Raw genomic sequence first — 19143 nt, 5'->3', positions numbered from 1 at the left:
TCCGTTCTGGGCCCTTGAAACAAATGGCACCTGCTGCTCTCAGTTAATGTATACGGCAGCATCCCATTTACAGCTGACTGATATGTGTGATGGAAGCAGCTATGCAGTGTGAACCTATCCTAATCACTTCTATTTGTAAAATTTTAATGAACATTGGGGACAACATGGCTCGATCCCCCTGTTTATTTATTATATATATTTTTAAGTTACAATTGCCAGAGCTAACTATTATGTTATTTTTTTTACTTGCATGGGGTTTGGGTTGCTTTTTGGTGAATTAACAATGATGACAAAACTATCTTTTAGCTACTTACTGATGTTTTTTTGCAGGTAGCAACCAAAAGCTGGGTGTATATTTTTGATATTCACCTTCTGGGACCTGGAGTTTTCAAGAATGGACTCCAAATGGTGCTTGAAGATAAAGGCATCCTAAAGGTTATAACTGGCGATAATGATATTTTTATTTAAAAAGACACATTGTTGGCAGAAATGATGCCACTGTCTATCCCAACATTACAACTTTGTCTTTATTGATTAAACCACGAGCACGGAGGACAGTTATCCTGTTATCCTAGTATGCCTTGGTGGTAAAGCATGCACCTTCTACTCTATTCACTCTCTATTGAAGATAGATGACAATCTCATAACAATTGACTGGAGCAGAAGTGTTCATGCCTCCAACACATACAGCTTTTCAACCTTGCCATCATGGCATTATCCCAACACTGTAGCCAACAGTTTTACGCACACATACTGGCCAGTGAAGCCATTATCTTTAATTTTCATAAGTAACAATATATAAAAAATTAAGACCTTTTGTAATATGGTTGAAAAAAATTGTCTCCTGAAAATCCCACCACTAGAGGTCCCCATAACTACTGGGACACTAACCAGTCCTGCAGCAGCATTGAGCTGTCCATGAGTCATGGACATGAGAGGACTCATGCACCAATCACCTCTCACCACCACAAGGAGGAAAACGCCCGCTTCCCCTGTGACCACATTGGTGGTCCTCATTTTAGCAGGATGTCCACCGGATAAGTAGCAGCCAATTACTGGAACTGGCTATGCATATGCACAGTTCTTTCTGCTTTACTTTTCTTTTTCTGTAACATACAGTATATTGAAGAGTCGCATTACACACCTGGTTCTCACTGGCTTTTGATAGCATTTGCCAGCTAACTTGTATTCCAAATGGTGTTTAGGGGACCCCCAATCTTTTCATGGAAATATGGATGGACCCTCATAGAAATGTCGTTAGCTTAGATACTAGTTATTAATGCTATAGGCTAGTCGCAATGCATTTGCAAATAATAGTTACATTTTGTCTGTTAAATTACAGATTATTGTAAAACATTTACTTTATAAAGGGCAAATTTTACAGAGTTTGCAATGTTTCCTGTTTTGTAGGTTATTCATGACTGCCGCTGGCTTGGGAACTTTCTATCCCAACGATACAGTGTGATGCTCACCAATGTCTTCGATACTCAGGTATATTTTGAAATTCTAATGCACTGAAAATCTTATAGATAATATACATACATGCAATAAATGTAATGCCTTGGCAGGATGGGAATTTCCATCCTTTATTGTGACAACAAAATGATTCTAAAGAAAATGTCCAGTGATGATAAATGTATTCCCTATCCGCACTCCCCTCAATTAATCTCTGTGGATGAGACTGATAAACGTGTTGTCTTTGCCTCTGCCATAGAGATGAATTGAGGAGGCATGTTTAGACCAGCTGACATGCTGGGTGCGGAATGTCATTTCCTGGAGAAAACCTGGGGCCCCGTGTGGGAGATTGGGGGGTGGGGTGTCCCTGCGATCGGACACCCTGCGATCAGACACTTATACCTTATCTTGCAGATAGGGGATAAGTTTTGTTTCGCTGGACATCTTTATCAGTTCCCCATCACTAAAAGCTTACACTGAGCACTGTATAGTCTTTAAGAAAAATATCACCACACCTCAGGTTTCTCCTGTAAACCAGAAGTGATAATCTCAAAACCTAGCCTAGTTAATTTGCTTGAGAAAATCCACGTCATACAACACCTTCCCAGTCCCTTCTCTCTTCTCAGACACACTAAAACCGTACAAATGCATTAAAAAGACAAACACAGTGACTGTAAGAGGGGCAATATCACCTCATACAGATGTCAAACAATGTATAACACAGATGGTGTGGTAAGGCTACATCATATACACACAATTTAGTAGTTTAGGAAGTAGAAAATTTGTGATAGCGCTAAACTACAAACTTAAAAGGGTACTCCAGTGTAGGACATCTTATCCAGTATCAAAAGGATAGGGGATAAGTGTCTAATCTCTTGGGGTCCGCCCCCTGTGATCTCCTGCCCGGCACCCCGGCTCGCTCTGTGCGCGGATTACGGTCGACCACTGCACGGAGGGGTGGCCGACACGCCCTTCCATGTATTTCTATGAGAGAGGCGAGATACAGCGTTCGTGTATCTCTGCCTTTCCCATAGATACATGCGAAGATGTCCTGCACCGGAGAACCCCTTTAAGATTTAGGATAGCATAAAGTGCGTAGTGCAAATAGTAATATGCCAATAAAATGCAGTGCATACCATCAATATCACGTTTGCGGAGCCACAGGAGCCCCAGCCCCTACATGTGTGTCGGCAGCACAATGACATTCTTTCAGGGGTGTGCACTGTGTGCAAACAAAACCCCTAAAAATGTAATGGCAAAATTGAAAAGTCCTGCAAAATATATGCCCTAAATATGGAAATAACAGTTATGGATCTTGGAAAGCAAGGAGGAAAATAAAACTAAATATGGTAATTGGCCCAGGTGTTAAGGGGTTAATTTATAAATGTTTAGTGACAATGTAAAAAAAAATCCCCAAAACACACAGGTATTGCCTTGATCGCAAAATAAAACATTGTAGCCTTGCATTTTTTTCCATTCCTCCCCACCTTCCCCGAAAAAATAATTAAATTTTTACATAGGCATAGTTATTTAATACCATATATGTAACATAGCAACATAGTTCATGAGGTTGAAAAAATACCACAGACCATAAAGTTCAACCTATATCCATATTGAGTCCCTGCTGGGTTGATCCAGAGGAAGGCAAAAAACCCTCATACTAGAGGTAAAAATTCCTTCCCGACTCCAAATATGGCAATCAGAATAAATCCCTGGATCAACGTTCTGTCACTATAAATCTAGTATACATAACCAGCAATTTTATTACTCTCCAAAAATGCATCCAGGCCCCTTTTGAACTCTTACCAAGTTCCCCATGACCACTTGAGAATTCCACAGTCTCATTTCTCTTACAGTAAAGAACCCCAGTCTGTGCTGGTGTAGAAACCTAAACGTAGGGGGATGCCCCCTTGTTATAGATATAGTTCTTGGTATAAATAGGTCATAGAAGGGATCTCTGTAAGGTCCCCTGATATATTTATACATAGTTATTACGTCACCCCTAAGCCTTTTTTCCCCTAAACTAAATAACCCTAATTCTGGTAACCTTTGCCCAGTACTGTACACAGTATTCCATGTGTGGTCTGACTAGTGGTAGAATTTTCTCGGTCGCCTCATTGGGGAACACCGACCATGGGTATTATACTGCTGTCCACTAGGAGGCTGACACTAGGCAAAAAAGTCTGCTCCTCCTAGCAGCATATACCTGCCCACAGATACAGAGCTAATCAGTTTTAGCTTAGTGTCAGAAGGAGGCAAACACAGGTCTGGAGCGCTCTAGTTTTGTTATTTGTTTTGTCTTTTTCCTAGTTTCAGCTATAGTTTAGTTTTTTCTTTCGTTTGTTGCTTTCACTAGCGTGGGGCGACTGGAGCATGGCGCTGCCTGATCCCCCACCTGCGAGCTTGGGGCACGGTGCATTGCTGAATGGGCCGTTAACCACTCCTCGCCAGAAACCAGAGCCTGGTGTGTGAGTACCTATGGCCCGGGTCCCCCATTTCCCCCTGTTTGCCAGCTGAGCTGGCTTAAGGCAGGTGGCCCTAGCTGGTCAAAGACTTTGTTGGTGAGTATGCTCCCTGTGGGTGAGTATGTCTGTCCCCCTCCTCCACCCCCTCCCTCCTGGATCTCTTCTCCTGGGCCAGAGTTCCCTCTTTCCCTGAGAACAGGGGGACTTTGTAATACGGGGGCCTCTTCTACATGACCCATTAGGGGTTAATGGTTTTCTGCTGCAGGGGTCAGTCCCTCACCTTCTCCTGCGCTGCACGGCCGTTTTCTTCCTCCGGGCCACGAGCGTTGGGATATTAGGAAGTCCCGGCCGTCGAGGCTTCTCTCCCGGCGGCGCTTTGGTTTGCGATGCACGGCACGCTTGCACAGCCCACTTCTTGCACTGAGCTACACGCACAAGGGCCTTTTTCTTTTCTAGCCCCCTGCTGCAGACGCCCCTCTATTTGAGCCCGCCGCTTGGGCCTAACTATAGCGCTGCCTTCTTTCCTTAGGTGTGCCGCCGCCCCGATCGTGCAGCCGAGAACCAGTGTGGTCTCCGGCCTGGTCGCTGGGACGGCTGCCGGGGAGGCACGGTGTCCAGCGCGCTGCGATTCCCGGCAGGCGCTCCATAAATTTAACCCCCGGCTTCTCCTTACTGTAGGCCATCTTCGGCAGCACCTGGGGGTGTGTTCACCAGCGCGCCCTTTCTCCTAAGGGCTGCGCGATCTGCATATTAATATGTTAGAGAGGGGGAGGAATTCTAATGGGTGCTCTGCACCCTCCAGTGGCTGAATGTTGTTCAGCACTGTTTGCTCCCCTGTGTTAGACCCCCTCTAGTGGCCTCACATGTTTATTACAATTGCATAATTTTCTTTTTCTATGGCCCTTCCCCTGTTCTTATTGCTTCTGTGGTTTGGAGTATCTCCCTCAGACCCCCTGTTCAGTTCTGTGACCCTGAGGTTGCCTGGCGCCTCACATCCCCCCCGCCTTGAGGGCATTCTGATCCCTTCCATGCCTTTCGGCTAAGATCAGGTGTAGTATCTGTTCTTATCAGTTTAATATCTGATACATCCCCTATCTGGGGACCATATATTGCATCTCCCACAACTCTTTACTATCTGTCAAAATATTAGGTCCATTGTCTGCGTGTTTGCAGCACTTAACCTTCGCACTGTACCATTTTGCCTACATAAGTGCAGTCAGCAGCCATGTGCTTCCTAGTTCCTGTTTTCTGAGTGATGGTTTCGGGCCCTGGCCCATTTTCCATAGTGACTTGATTGGTCATTTTACTGAGGTATGGTATTTGGACAGTGGTCCAGACATTAGGAATAGTCACCTGGCAGCATCCTGTCGGTTTCCTTCTTCGCCGCTCACCAGTGCCAAGTCTGCTGTGCCTGAAGTTCCATTCTCCTCTATCTGTGCGAGGTAACTTAACGGGGTGCCATGGTGTGGACGACAGAGTCTCTGCAGCTTCCATGAGCTAGGCCAGTGTAAAATGGTGAGCGTGTCATCAGCCACAACTACAGTTCCGGCACTCCAGTATGAGTGAGAGTAGACCGACGTACAATGGACCCTCTACGACCCTCTACGACTCCTAGGTGAGTACGTGATGCCTGCTGCATCTGCGGATCTAGTTCTGGTACCCCACTATTGTGTGAGTGGACCGATGTAGAACGGACCCTGTAAGACGCCCATGGACAGCGTGAGGTATACCACATCTGCATTTGCAGTTCCGGCACTCCACTGTGAGTGAGAGTAGGGCGATGTACAATGGACCCTCTACGACTCCTAGGGAGTATGTGACGCCTGCCGCATCCGCGGTTCCAATTCCGGTGCCCCAATATGTGTGAGTTGACCGATGTAGAATGGACACTCTGCGACGCCCATGGACGGCATGATGTCTTCCACATCCGCTTGTGCTGTTCCAGTGCTCCACTCTGAGAGTTGCTGACGTACAATGGACCCTCTACAACTTCTATGGAGTACGTGATGCCTGCCGCATCTGCGGCTGCAGTTCCGGTACCCCACTATACGTGTGAGTGGACCGATGTAATTTGGACCCTCTGTGACGTCCATGGACAGCGAGAGGTCTGTCACATCTGCACTGACAGTTCCGGTACCCTACTGCACGTGGGAGGTCTGCCACATTTGCATTGGTACGTCAGTAGTATGTTTTTCTCCTCGCCGTTCCTTGCCTATATTTCCTATCCCTTCCATTGTCCTCCCACCTCAGGTGTGCTGCTGGATTGGCTTAGTTGCAGCTATTGCTCTCCTGTCGTTCACGTTGCCTTCTTTTTTGGCACTGCTGGGGTGGGTTCTGCCTTATCCACGTATCTTGCTTAGACAACATCCGGGCAGTCCTTGTGCGGTTTTGCTCGTTTTTTTCTTTAGTCTCCTCCCCCTTTTACTTTTGTAGGTGGATGTTCTCGGTTTACTCTCTGCTCTTGCTCCCCAGCGTTCTCCTTGCCTGGAAAGTCTCAAGACCTTCCTCTTCGTAGCTCTTCTGTGTGGGCTGCTCTTGGCTCCCTGAGATTTGGCATCAGTCCAAATGCGGCATGTCCTTCTTCTTTAGGGGTGTGTGGCAGTTGTTCTGTGCCTGGATGACAGTTACATAATAACATAGTTTATAAGGGTGAAAAAAGACCCATCAAGACTCCATCAAGTTCAACCTATAACGCTAATGAGTCCCTACAGAGTTGAGTTGATCCAGAGGAAGGCAAAAAACCCTCATACTAGAGGTAAAAATTCTTTCCTGACTCCAAATATGGCAGTCTGAATATATCCCTGGCTCAACGTTCTTTCCCTATAAATCTAGTTTACATAACCAGCGATGATATTATTCTCCAAAAATGCATCCAGCCCCTTTTTGAACTCTTTTACAGAGTTCACCATGGCCCCCTCAGGCAGAGAATTCCACAGTCTCACTGCTCTTACAGTAAAGAACCCACGTCTGTGCTCGTGTAGAAACATTCTTTCCCCCTGTATCCCCCTTGTTAAAGATACAGTCCTGGGTATAAATAGATCATGGGAGAGATCTCTGATATATTTATACATAGTTATTAGGTCTCCCCTAAACCTTCTTTTTTCAAAAATAAATAACCTTAATTCTGACAATCTTTCTGGGTACTGTAGTCCTCCCATTCCCTGTATTACTCTGGTTGCCCGACTTTGAACCCTCTCCAGCTCCACTATATCTTTCTTTTACACTGGTGCCCAGTACTGTACACAGTATTCTATGTGTGGTCTGACTAGTGATTTGTACAGTGGTAAAATTATTTCCTTGTTGTGGCCATCTATGCCCCTATTAATACACCCCATGATTTTATTTGCCTGGTCACTACAGCTAAATTTACTGTTAACTAAGACTCCCAAGTCCTTATCCACATCAGTCGTCCCAAATGTTATCCAATTTAACACATAATCTCAGCCTGGATTTTTCTTTCCCATGTGCATGACCTTACATTTTTCAGTGTTGAACCTCATCTGCCACTTCCCAGCCCAAGCTTCCAACCTATCCAGATCCATTTGTAACAGTGCACTGTCCTCTATTGTGTTTACCGCTTTATAGAGTTTAGTATCATCTGTAAAGATTGCTACTTTACTATTCAACCCTTCTACAAGGTCACTAATGAATATATTAAATAGGACAGGACCGTGGTCGTGACTTGGCGAGGCATGTGAGCGGGTGCGTGCACACGGAGCTCCGCCGAAAATCCTGCTAATGATCCTACATTTGGCATCTTTAGCCCCTGATTTGCACCCCCCAGTGTTTGTGAAGGTGCCCGGTGTGTCTCTCATCCAGGATGACCAGGCGCAAAAGGAACAAGAGGACGCAGGGAGCACTGGAGGACAGCGGGGCCGAGCTCTCTGAGGACTCGGCGCCATCTTGCCCAGAGGTCCAGGGAGTCGCGGAGCAGCTGCAGCGCTTTGCCTGCGTTACTGAGCAGAATGCCGGGGCCCCAACGCCTACCTGGGGTGAAGGGGAGCTGGGAGGATATGACTGGCCGGCTGCTGAATCGGGTGGCTCAGCTTCTGAGGACCCTGCAGTGAGTGAGCGATCTGTGTGCCGTGCTGCTGTTGCTGCAGGAGGTCAGTTACATGTTAACCCTCTCTGTGCTGGAGTGCACTCTATTGCTGCTGGGGACTCCTCTACCATGATTGCTGGCCCTGTTAAGCCTCTCCCTGCTATGTCATCCACTCTGACTGTCCCTGTCAGTGTTCCTTGGCCCCCCTCTGCCTGTTAACACCTTGAGTGCTGGTGTGGAAAGTGGCCCCATGGTTGTGTCTCTATCCTCATCCTCTTCCTCATCTCCTGAACGCACTCTGAAAGATATTTTCCAGGCTATATCCAAGGGCAACACAGATGTTAAAATGCTTTTGGGCGGCCTACGTGAGGACATTAACCATATCCGCCATGATATGCAAAAGGTGTCCGAGCGTGTCAGTGCTGTCGAGGAAAGAGTGGGGGATTTAGAGGACCAGGTCCCTCCACTTAAACGGGACATGCATCGAGTGATTAACCACCTGTCTGCTCTGTCCGCTAAATCTGACGACTTGGAAAACCGCTTATGGCGGAATAATGTGCGCCTAGTGGATGTCCCGGAGAAGGTTGAGGGCCCCGACCCTGGGGAATATTTTGAAAATTGGCTCCTTACTACATTTGGCAGAGAGACTTTGTCACCCCTGTTTGCGGTTGAACGAGCCCATAGGGTGCCTACTCGTCCCCTTCCCCCACCTAGAGCTGTTCTTATCCGGATCCTTCATTACAAAGACAGACCTTATTCTCCGTAAGGCCAGGGATATGGACGCGCTCACCATCAATGGCAGTCGTTTTTCACTTTACCCGGATTTTTCGGCTAAATTCACGGATGTTAAATGCCGTTTACGTGCCCTGAATGTGATGTACTCTATGCTATATCCTTCACGCCTCCGTGTGGTTGCCCTGGGAACTACCCATATGTTTGACGCATCTGTGGTGGCTGCGGAGTGGCTGGATGTTCATGAGGCGCAAATAAGACGTGCCTGACCTTGAGGTGTTTTCATGGACTTCTCTCCTGTTTACAGGTCGTGCAGACTTGTCTGGACCTCTCGGGGCCTACGTCTACATATGTTTCCCACTTACTGCCGGAAATATTTTACTATTTTCGCCTAATTATTCCTTGTTTTATGCCTCCTTTTGTTAAAGGGGTACTACCGTGTTGAACACTTATCCCCTATCTAAAGGATGGGGGATAAGTTGCCTGATCGCATGGGGTAACCCCACTGGGGACCCACGCGATCTCGCACGCAGCACCCCACTGTCATCAGGCCCCGGAGCGAACATTGCTCCGGGTCTGATGACTGCCGATCACGGGGCGGAGTATCGTGATGTCACGGCTCCGCCCCATGGGACATCACGCTCCACCCCCATAGGATGTCATGCTCCGCCCCCTCAATGTAAGTCTATGGCAGGGGGCGAGACAGCTGTCTCGCCCCCTGCCATAGACTTGCATTGAGGGGCGGAGCGTGACGTCACACGGGGGCGGAGCTGTGACATCACGATCACCGGCCCCATCATCAGACCCGAAGCGGATGTTCGCTCCGGGGCCTGATGAGAGCGGGGTGCTGCGTGCGAGATCGTGGGGGTCCCCAGCGGCGGGACCCCACGCGATCAGGCAACTTATCCCCTATCCTTTAGATAGGGTATAAGTTGTCAGCATGGCAGTACCCCTTTAACTGCTATGGGTACTTGTTTCCTGTCTACCTTCATTGATGCCAAATGTCCTATATGTTTTTCATTATTTTTTGGCTCAGCTTTCAGTGCGATTATGTTAGTGATTTAACTTTTTCGTTCCCTATGTTACCTGCTCACCCTACCCGGGCTATCTATTTGCGACTGTTTGGTTTTTTGTTTGTCTGGGGTGTTTCTACTGTTCCATGTCTTTCTCTTCGGGTTTTTGTGCAATACTGTGTTCTGAATGTCTATGGCAAGTCTCTTACTCTGCTCTTCTGCGTTGTCCACAATGTCTTTTCTTTTGTATTATGGCGCCCGCCCTGTGTGCTTATCTAATGGCTGTTGTTGGTTTCCATCGTTCCATGTTGTCCATTATGTTTGTACATTTATTTGATGGCTAATCTTATGACAGTGGTGGCGTGGAATATCAGAGGCCTCAATGATCCCACTAAGCGTCTGGCTGTTTTTCAGGTGCTTAAGCCTTACCAACCTGCTATATTATGTCTCTCAGAGATGCACCTGACTGCTGATTCTAAACATGTGCTAAACAAACCGTGGTTTGGTCATGCTTTCCATGCCACCTTTTCATCGAATGCTAGGGGACTTAGTGTGCTTATCCATAGAAGAATTATGTTTTCCTGTATATCTAGTTTAATTGATACAGAGGGCAAATTTATGTGCCTCTATGGTACTTTTAATCGCACTTTGTGTGTGCTGGTGGCACTTTATATTCCCCCCCATACTCGGGCGATGCTTTGCGCAGAGTGGTATTCTTCCTATCCTCACTTCCCGATGCGCCGCTCCTGGTGGTCGGGGACCTTAATCATTTGTTGAATCCTACCCTTGATAGGTTCCCCGCCCGGGGACAGTCTGGAGTCTCGGGATCTCGGGTTTGGCTAAATTTGTGGAGGAGGTGGGGTGGCCAGATTTGTGGAGGAGATGACATCCTACGGAGTTACAATATTCTTGTTATTCTAGCTCTCATGGCACGCTTTCCCGCATTGACTTTGCGTTGAGTATTTCCCCCGCAATCTCTCTGACTACTCCCCTGTACTTGTACGTCTCTCATTTGACTTCCATCCTAGACTGCGGGGTTCTCTGTGGTGTCTGAACCCTTTTTGGCTTCAGGTGTCCACAGTGGGCCATACACGCCAGTCTGATATTGTTACCTTTCTCGAGCTCAATGTGGGGACTGCCTCCATGGGTATTGTCTGGGATTCCTTAAAAGCCTATGTGAGGGGTATTCTCATTAGGGATATTACTACCTGCAAATCTAAAAATAGGAAGATTCAAACCTCCTTACAGAGTCAGGTGCTCCTGGCGGAACATCGGTTCCTCAGGGACCCCTCTGACCAGAATAAAGTTAGCTCGCAGTCTCTGCAGACCCTTTTAGACTCTCATCTATTACAAATGGCAGATAATAAACATTTTTTATCAGCGATATTTTGAAAGTGGCGAAAGTACGGGTCGTTTGTTGGCTCGCACTATTAGGGCTCAGCAGGGATCGACCTGTATTCCTTGCCTCTGCGATGGGAATGGGGTACTGGTCCAGGATGATCGGGCCATTCTGAATGTCTTCGTTTCCTTCTATGACGAGGCCTACTCTTCTAAACTGATGTATGATCTTGCTGCAATTGACCAGTATGTTTCCGGTATTCCGCTCCCGGCCCTGTCGCAAATTCAATGGGATCTTCTAGATGAACCTATTACTATTGAGGAGTTGGAATGTGCGTTGGGAGCGTTGCCATCTGAGAAATCTCCGGGAGTCGATGGACTCCCTAATGAATATTTAAACAATATCAGGAAGTTTTGTTGCCTAGGTTATTGGATGTTATGTTGGCGGCAGCGGAAGGGGAGGGCCTGCCTGGGTCTATGTTGGTGGCTATTATAGTGTTATTATTAAAGCCTGGTAAAGACCCGCAATCCGTGAGCTCTTATAGACCAATCTCCCTGCTGTGCTCAGATGTCAAATTGCTACCGAAGGTCTTAGCCAACCGTCTTCTGAGGGTTATACCTTCACTGATTCACGGGGATCAGACAGGATTTATGCCTGGGAAGTCCACAGCTGATAATATCAGGAGGCTCTTTTTGAATCTGCAGCTACAGCCTGAGAATGCTGTATGTAGGGCCGTGCTTTCCCTCGACACTGCCAAAGCCTTTGACAGTGTCAAGTGGAGTTTTCTTTGGAGCGTTAGGAGACCGAATAGGTTTTGTCCCTGTGTATTAGAAGTGGGTTTAACTACTGGATGCTGCCCTCCGTGCTAGAATCTGAGCTAATGGCCTACTTTCACATTCCTTTCCTCTAGGGCGAGGTACACGTCAGGGGTGTCCCCTGTCCCCATTCCTCTTTGCTATAGCCATAGAACCCTTGGCGGTTTTAATTAGGTCTTCCCCTGATATCAAATGATTTTGCTAGAAGGTACCCTAGAAGAATGCATTGCTCTTCATGTAGACGACATGCTTCTCTCTTTGGGGGATGCATCACTCTCTCTAACCACTTTAATTACCCTTTTTAAATCCTTTGGTAGCTACTCTGGCCCTACCATTAACTGGGATAAGTCCGCGCTTCTCCCTCTTTACCCCCTCCCCCTGTTGCCGGTGTTCACTAGGGTTGGTCTCCCCACAGTCTCCAGATTTAAGTACTTAGGAGTATATGTCACCACCAGCCCCTATGACTATGTTAAGCTCAATCTTGTTCCGTTACTGGACCGCAGCTCTCAAAAAGTAGTTACTTGGTGCAAGCTCCCCTTATCTATGGTGTGTAGGTCTAACTTAGTTAAAATGGTCCTTATGCCCCACTTTCTGTACATTCTGCACTGCATAATACCCCTGTTTGGGTTCCTATGAAATACTTTCTTAGGATTCAGGCTCTGTATAGAGATCTCATTTGGAATGGTAGGTCGGCTAGAATTTGTCTAGAATATAACGTGGTTATATTTTCTGGCATCACAGATCCAACAACTGAAGGGGTGGGCACAATTCACTACTATGGGGCGCACAGGCGATTTAATCTCAAAGCGCATAGGTGGTGTGACCCAAATCTATTTGTTAGAAAGGGCTGCGCAGACTTGCCCCCCCCCCTCTTGCGCCATTTTGGGACGATGTGGGGCGTTTGATCAGGAGGGTTTATGGATGCCTGTTTGCTTCCTGGGGTATCTAGATGGGTTGGACAAGGACAGCGGTTTATATATAATATATATAGGCATTGTCAGAATTCTATATCAGGCCCGTAAGTTAATTGCACAGCACTGGTTGAGAGCCTCCCCTCCTACTATATCTGAGCTGACTACAAAATTAAACCATATCATTAGATTGGAGAAAGGGGTGTATTGCAAACGGAAAGCCATGCGTTAATTTGAACTCATATTGGGCCCTTGGATTGATACTCCGTGGTTACCATCTACGTATTTACGGAGGACCTCCATGGAGGTGCTACTGGGGGGATCTGAGGGTCTGCACCCTAAATGTACTCTGTTGTCTTGCTTGTACTTTTTCTGTTCCTGGTGTCTTGTTGTTTCTTGTCTGGTGTATTATGTCTTGTAGTTGTGTTCTTTTGTGTGGGTTACGGGTAATTTCCCGTGATGCCCTTATGCGTTTCCATATATTGATTGCCTTTATGTAATATGGTTATGCAATATAATCACCCTTTTCTGCTGTGCACAATGCTGTATTACTTAAATTTCCGCTATGTTGCCTTAGATCCACTCTGAGGGTCAGACACGGGACTTGGGGGGAATTGTTTTTTTTTTTTTTTTTGTGGGAGGAGCTGTATTTGTTTGTTTTATGCAAAACTGTTTAATAAAAAAATTCTGATATAAAAAATAAAATAAAAAAAATAGAACAGGACCCAAGACTGACCACTGTGGTACCCCACCAGTAACAGTCACCCAATCAGAATAAGTGCCATTAATAACCACCCTCTGTTTCCTATCACTGAGCCAGTTACTTACACACATTCTCCCCCAGCCCAATTCTTCTCATTTTATGCACCAACCTTTTATGTGGAACCGTATCAAATGCTTTGGAAAAATCCAGACATACGACATCCAGTGATTTCCTCTGGTCCAGTCTGGAGCTCACCACCTCATAAAAACTGATCAGTTTAGTTTGACAGGACCTATCCCTCATAAAACCATGCTGATATGGGGTCATACATTTATTTTTATCAAGATACTCCGAAATAGCATCTCTTAGAAAACCTTCAAACAATTTACATACAACGAAGGTTAAACTAACAGGTCTATAATTCCCGGGGTCACCTTTTGGCCCCCTTTTTAAATATTAGCACCACATTTGCCATGTGCCAGTCTTGGGGAAACTTCCCTGTCACTATAGAGTCCCTGAATATTATCTGTTAAGGACCAAGGGCGTAGCTGTACGACCTGAGTCCGCTCCCGTTCTATAACGCGGGGCCACGGCGTGACCCCACCTCATAGCGGGTCGGGCCCGGCCTCTTACCTCTTGTTAGAGGCTGGGATCCGTGGCTAATAGCGCGCGGCACTGATCGCGGTGCCGTGCGCTATTAAATCTTTAGACGCAGCGATCAAAGTTGAACCCCGCGTCTAAAGTGAAAGTAAATGATTGCCGGTTAGCTCAAGGGGTTGTTCAGGATGTCCGCGGCGAAATCCCGGAATCCCGAACAGCTGTGACACAGTAGGAGGGTCCGATACCTTGCCTCCTGGTGTCCGATTGCCGAATGACTGCTCAGTGCCTGAGATCAAGGCATGAGCAGTCAAGCGGCAGAATCATTGATCAATGGTTTCCTATGGGAAACCATTGATCAATGTAAAAGATCAGTGTGTACAGTGTTATAGCCCCCTATGGGAGCTATAACATTGCAAAAAAAAAAAAAAAAAATCATTTAACCCCTTCCCTGATAAAAGTTTGAATCAATTTTCCCATTTACAAAAAAAAGTGTAAATAAAAATAAACATATGTGGTATCTCTGCATGCAGAAATGTCCGAATAATAAAAATGTATCGTCAATTAAACCGCATGGTCAATGGCGTACGCGCAAAAAAATTCCCAAGTCCAAAATAGCGTATTTTTGGTCACTGTTTATATCATGAAAAAATGAATAAAGAGCGATCAAAAACTCCGATCAATACAGAAATGGTACCACTAAAAACTTCAGATCACGGCGCAGAAAATGAGCCCTCATACCACCCCATGCGCGGAAAAATAAAGTTATAGGAGTCAGAAGATGACAATTTTAAACGTATACATTTTCCTGCATGTAGTTATGATTTTTTTCAGAAGGACGACAAAGTGAAACCTATAAAAGTAGGGTATCATAAATGTACGCTGTAGAAACAGAAGCCCCCAAAAGTTTTTTAAATTTTGTCTCACAATGATTTTTTTTTCCGTTTTTGCTGTAGATTTTTGGGTAAAATGACTGATGTCATTAGAAAGTAGAATTGGTGATGTAAAAAAATTAATTGGGTGCAAAATTGAAAGAGTTATGATTTTTTAAAGGTATGAAAGTGCAAAAACAGAAAAAACCCTTGTCCTTAAGGGTTTTAAAATAGGGTCTGTCTATTACATTACTTAATTCCTTTAGAACACAGGGGTGAATGCCATCTGGACATGGCGATTTGTCTATTTTGATTTTTTTTTTGTAGGCGACACTGTACTTCTTCCTGGGTTAGACAGGTGACCTGTACTGGTGAGTTTACCTTATACCATTGTATGTGTGCCCAGCCACACTGGAGGTAACTGGGAGCAGGCTGTGAGTCGGACCTAATGCTGCTGTAATTGCCCACTGGCCCCTGGTATTTCCCATACGGCACAGGCTCCGACTGGCTTGCATTGCATCTTTCCTGGGAGGAGAAGCGCTGTGGACCCTATCCACATCTCCGCATTACTATCCAGCTGACCGAGAAGCATCTGGACAGGACCCGTGGCTGCTGACCTCCATGACTACTGCGAGCCTACACGCCTGCTGAGGTGTTGTGCCCTTAGCACAACGCTATCTGGTAAGCTCACAATTTTTTCTGCGCACATTGAAGCTCTGTTAAAAGGCCTACACTAGGAGCGCACCTTGTTTTTCTTTTATTTCATTGAGCAAACTTGTTGGGATGTGCCAGTTCAGGACTAGCCTCCCTGACTATTTTCCCTCTACCCTGTTTTCTAACTGTAACCCAGCTAACTGCCTGACTGTCCTGCACCTCCATCCCACTATCCTCCCCCACCTCTACCCCAGAGAGTACTTGCTCAGTGAGCAGGAGACTCCTCTCCAGGTTGCCAATGCGTCTGTGTTGCCAGTTGCTCCTCTAGATCCAGGATCTGGGCTTCCAAATAAACAACTCGCACACATCTCGCACAACAATATGCACCCTCAAACTTCTGTTCAAGGATTGTATACATTGTGCAAGATGTACATTGGACTGCATTTTCTAACATGGAGGCCATTCTAGATTTTGGGATTGCAAACATTAACAGTAAAAAATAAATTCAAATATTTCAATTTAAAGTCCCTTAATTTTAAGTCCCTCTCACTTTTATACTTACACTCCCTCTTATACTTCACACTCACGTATACAGACACACAATCGCTTAGTGTACTTACTTTTGTATTTACCACAACCACCTCTCTACCACTGCCTGGAAGTGAATGCAATGCCTAGCTGGCTGCAAGCAGCTGCAGTTTATCAGCTGTTAATTATTTACCTACTCCACCCTCTCTCTCCACCTGCACTCCTCCCAGACAGAGAAAGAGAGGGGGGGGGGGGGTGACCCACACAAATGCACTCAAATGCTCACAGTACTTCTTACAGTATTCCCTAAATTTTAAGTCCCTCTCACTTTTATACTTACACTCACTTGTATACTTCACACTCAGAAGTATACAGACACAATCGCCAGCTCAACAATCGCTTAGTGTACTTGCTTTTGTATTTACTACAACTACCTCTCTTCCACTGCCTTTGATGTTCTGCTTGTGCAGGACTTCTTCTTTGCATTGTGTTATCTTTCAGGTGGTGGTTGCTCATCTCGGACTCCTGGGTGGTTTGCCTGTGTTTTTTTGGCCTAGAGGCTCTTCACCTGGGGTGTTTAGCACAGTCTTGGGTTTGCTTGGCCACCTCTGGTGTGGGTCCCCGGTCCCTCAACTTATTCCCGGATCTGGATACCTCTGGTTCTCATGACGGCTGCTTCAGTGTTTCCAGACAGTTCTAGCAGCCTAACCGGCCTGTTTGTATCTCAACGTCTCCCTCTGGGGCTGTACGGACCTTCTGTCCTTCTGGTTACCTCTGTCTGGCAATTTCGCACCAAGATGGGTGTTGTCTTCCCGTCGCCCTCAATTTTCCTTGCCTCCTCCAAGCGATACTGTATTCTCTTTGAGTTTTCCCTTACACCTGGTCGCTTGGCAGTGTAGCCTGGTACTGTGGTTTGGTGTCCGGGCCTCTCGGTCCGAGTAGTCGGCAATGTGCCCCATGCTCAAGTCATCCTCTGTGCCGGATTTCTCTGCGTTCGGGCCTGGACGCGGATCTTGTTTGTCTCTTTCTTCTCCTTTTCCGGCAGCTTCTAGTTCCACCTTCTGAGTTTTTGCCCTCTGCTGGGCGTGTTTGGCTGCCTTCTTATCATTCTCTCTCCTCCACCTCGGTCCTGTGGTTGCGGCTTGCCTCCTGGCGGGGTTTTCCCTTCGGGCCTGTCTGGCACGCTTCTCTTCTGGCAGCTGGAAATTCCTTGCCATGTTGGTTTGTTTGGAGTTCTCTTTTGCTCTCTCTTCCACGTTTGGGCCCGGCCTAGGTTGTTCTGCCCCTTATGTCTTTTCTACAGAGGTAATGTTCGCTCTCCGGCCAGAGGGGTGTCTGGTCGGCAGGCCTACTAGGCGACTGTTTCTTGTTGCATTTGGTTAGAGGTTGGACCTCTGTCCTTGCTTGCTTCCTCCCTTTTTCGGGTCCTAGCTCTCCCCTCATTCGTTGTAGGGGCTTAAAAGAGAACTCCAGAACATAAAAATTGTCCCCCATAGTGCCGGCAGTAAAAAAAAATTAAGATGTACATACCTTCCTCTGCGCCTCCGGTAACCGGCTCCGGTCTCCGCCGCAATCCACTTCCTGGTTGCCGGTGGTCGGATGAATCAGCCAATCACCAGCTGCAGCGCAGTCTGACTCGGCCGGCGATAGGCTGAGCGACAGTGTGACGTTTTCGGCCCTGGCCGAGGTGCCGTTGTAGTGAAGAATTTTATGTCCTGAAGCGTTTTCACACTGCCGCTCAGCCTATCGCCGGCCGAGTTGGACTGCGCTGCGGCTGGTGATTAGCTGATTCATCCGACCACCGCATCCAAGAAGTGGATCGCGGCGGAGACCAGAGCCGGTTACCGGAGGCCCCGGGGGAGTGGAGGAAGGTATGTACATCTTTATATTTTTTTACTGCCGGCAGTATGGGCCACAATTTTTATATTCCGGAGTTCTCCTTTAAAAAGTGGTTAATTTATGGCCTCCTCCTGGGCCTCTTCCACTTTTCTGTGCATATGGGTATAGTTCAGTCTCTGGACTGCTCTTTCCTTCTCTGGCGGTTGTTTCTCCCACCCCAGGGACTACTTTGGGACCTCGCATGGTCTCTGTGTTCCCCAGTAAGGTGACAGAGAAAAGGAGATTTTGTAAAATCTCTTTCTCGTAGCCTTCATTGGGGAACACAGCAGCCACCCATTTCTGGTTCCTGGTCAGGTTTTTTGTTGCCTGTTGTTACTTTTGATGTCCTTTGGATGTATCTCCTTGGTTGTTTGACAAAAAGAGGAAAAAAGGACACGCGCCCCTAGTGTAATACTTCCAGACCTTAAGGTAAGGGAAGGGGTTAATATTCCACTTACCGAGTAGTGTTGCGCTATGGGCACAACACCTAGATGAGCTTGAGTTTGAATGTGGTGTGCTGAATGCAGCCTGGATCCTCCGGTATCAGCGTGGCTGGCCGGCATGCAGTGATATCAGGAACAAGAAAGGAAAGATGATCCTCAATAGGCGCAGTTAGCTGCAGTGAAGAAGATTTCAATAATCATTCATTATTTGTGAAGCACTATCTGTCAAAGTGAAAGTAGAACATCCGCCCCTTTTCAACTCCGCCACGATATACATAGTGCTCCTGCTGACAACAGAGCTGATTTAGGCAGCGGTGGTGGGTGAAACCCACCATGTAATAGAACAGCGATCCACCCATTGCTGCTTAATACAGGGCTTCTGCTGATTACTTACTTAGCGAGTTCTGTAAGTTTCTAGCAGATCTCGGCCAATACCTGACCACATTTGATACTCCCTAACCAGGGTACTGCAGCACAGCACTACAAGCTGCAAATTCATTAATTTTAACTACTGCTTATTTTCTTCTCTTTTAAATACAAATTCTTCTAGCATAAAGTTTGTTAATTTTATGTAATTTGTTTAAACCACCAAGTCGGTACGGATGTTTTTTTTACTACGGCTAGTCTAGCTACTAGCGTTTCTGATTAGCTTAATTGATTTGACCTTTGAACAGTTGCGTATCCATGTCTATTTAA

The 19143-nt window shown here is 46.5% G+C and overlaps 1 protein-coding gene and 1 pseudogene across 5 annotated transcripts in view; both read left to right on the top strand.

Moving 5' to 3' along the window:
• Positions 1-19143, top strand: part of LOC130267269 (piRNA biogenesis protein EXD1-like) — a 199274-nt gene that overhangs the window by 130824 nt on the left and 49307 nt on the right. For all 5 annotated transcript variants that reach the window (XM_056516730.1, XM_056516728.1, XM_056516727.1 and 2 more), the window contains 2 exons: positions 331-435; positions 1411-1491. In XM_056516730.1, coding sequence (XP_056372705.1) covers positions 331-435; positions 1411-1491 — 186 coding nt within the window. The remainder of the gene's footprint in view (positions 1-330; positions 436-1410; positions 1492-19143) is intronic.
• Positions 4940-5050, top strand: LOC130268026 (U2 spliceosomal RNA; annotated as a pseudogene).

This window comes from Hyla sarda, chromosome 4, assembly GCF_029499605.1.
Source record: "Hyla sarda isolate aHylSar1 chromosome 4, aHylSar1.hap1, whole genome shotgun sequence".
In the NCBI taxonomy this organism is placed as follows: domain Eukaryota; kingdom Metazoa; phylum Chordata; class Amphibia; order Anura; family Hylidae; genus Hyla; species Hyla sarda.
Note: the sequence above shows the minus strand (reverse complement) of the source record. Positions and strands in the feature narration are given on the sequence as shown.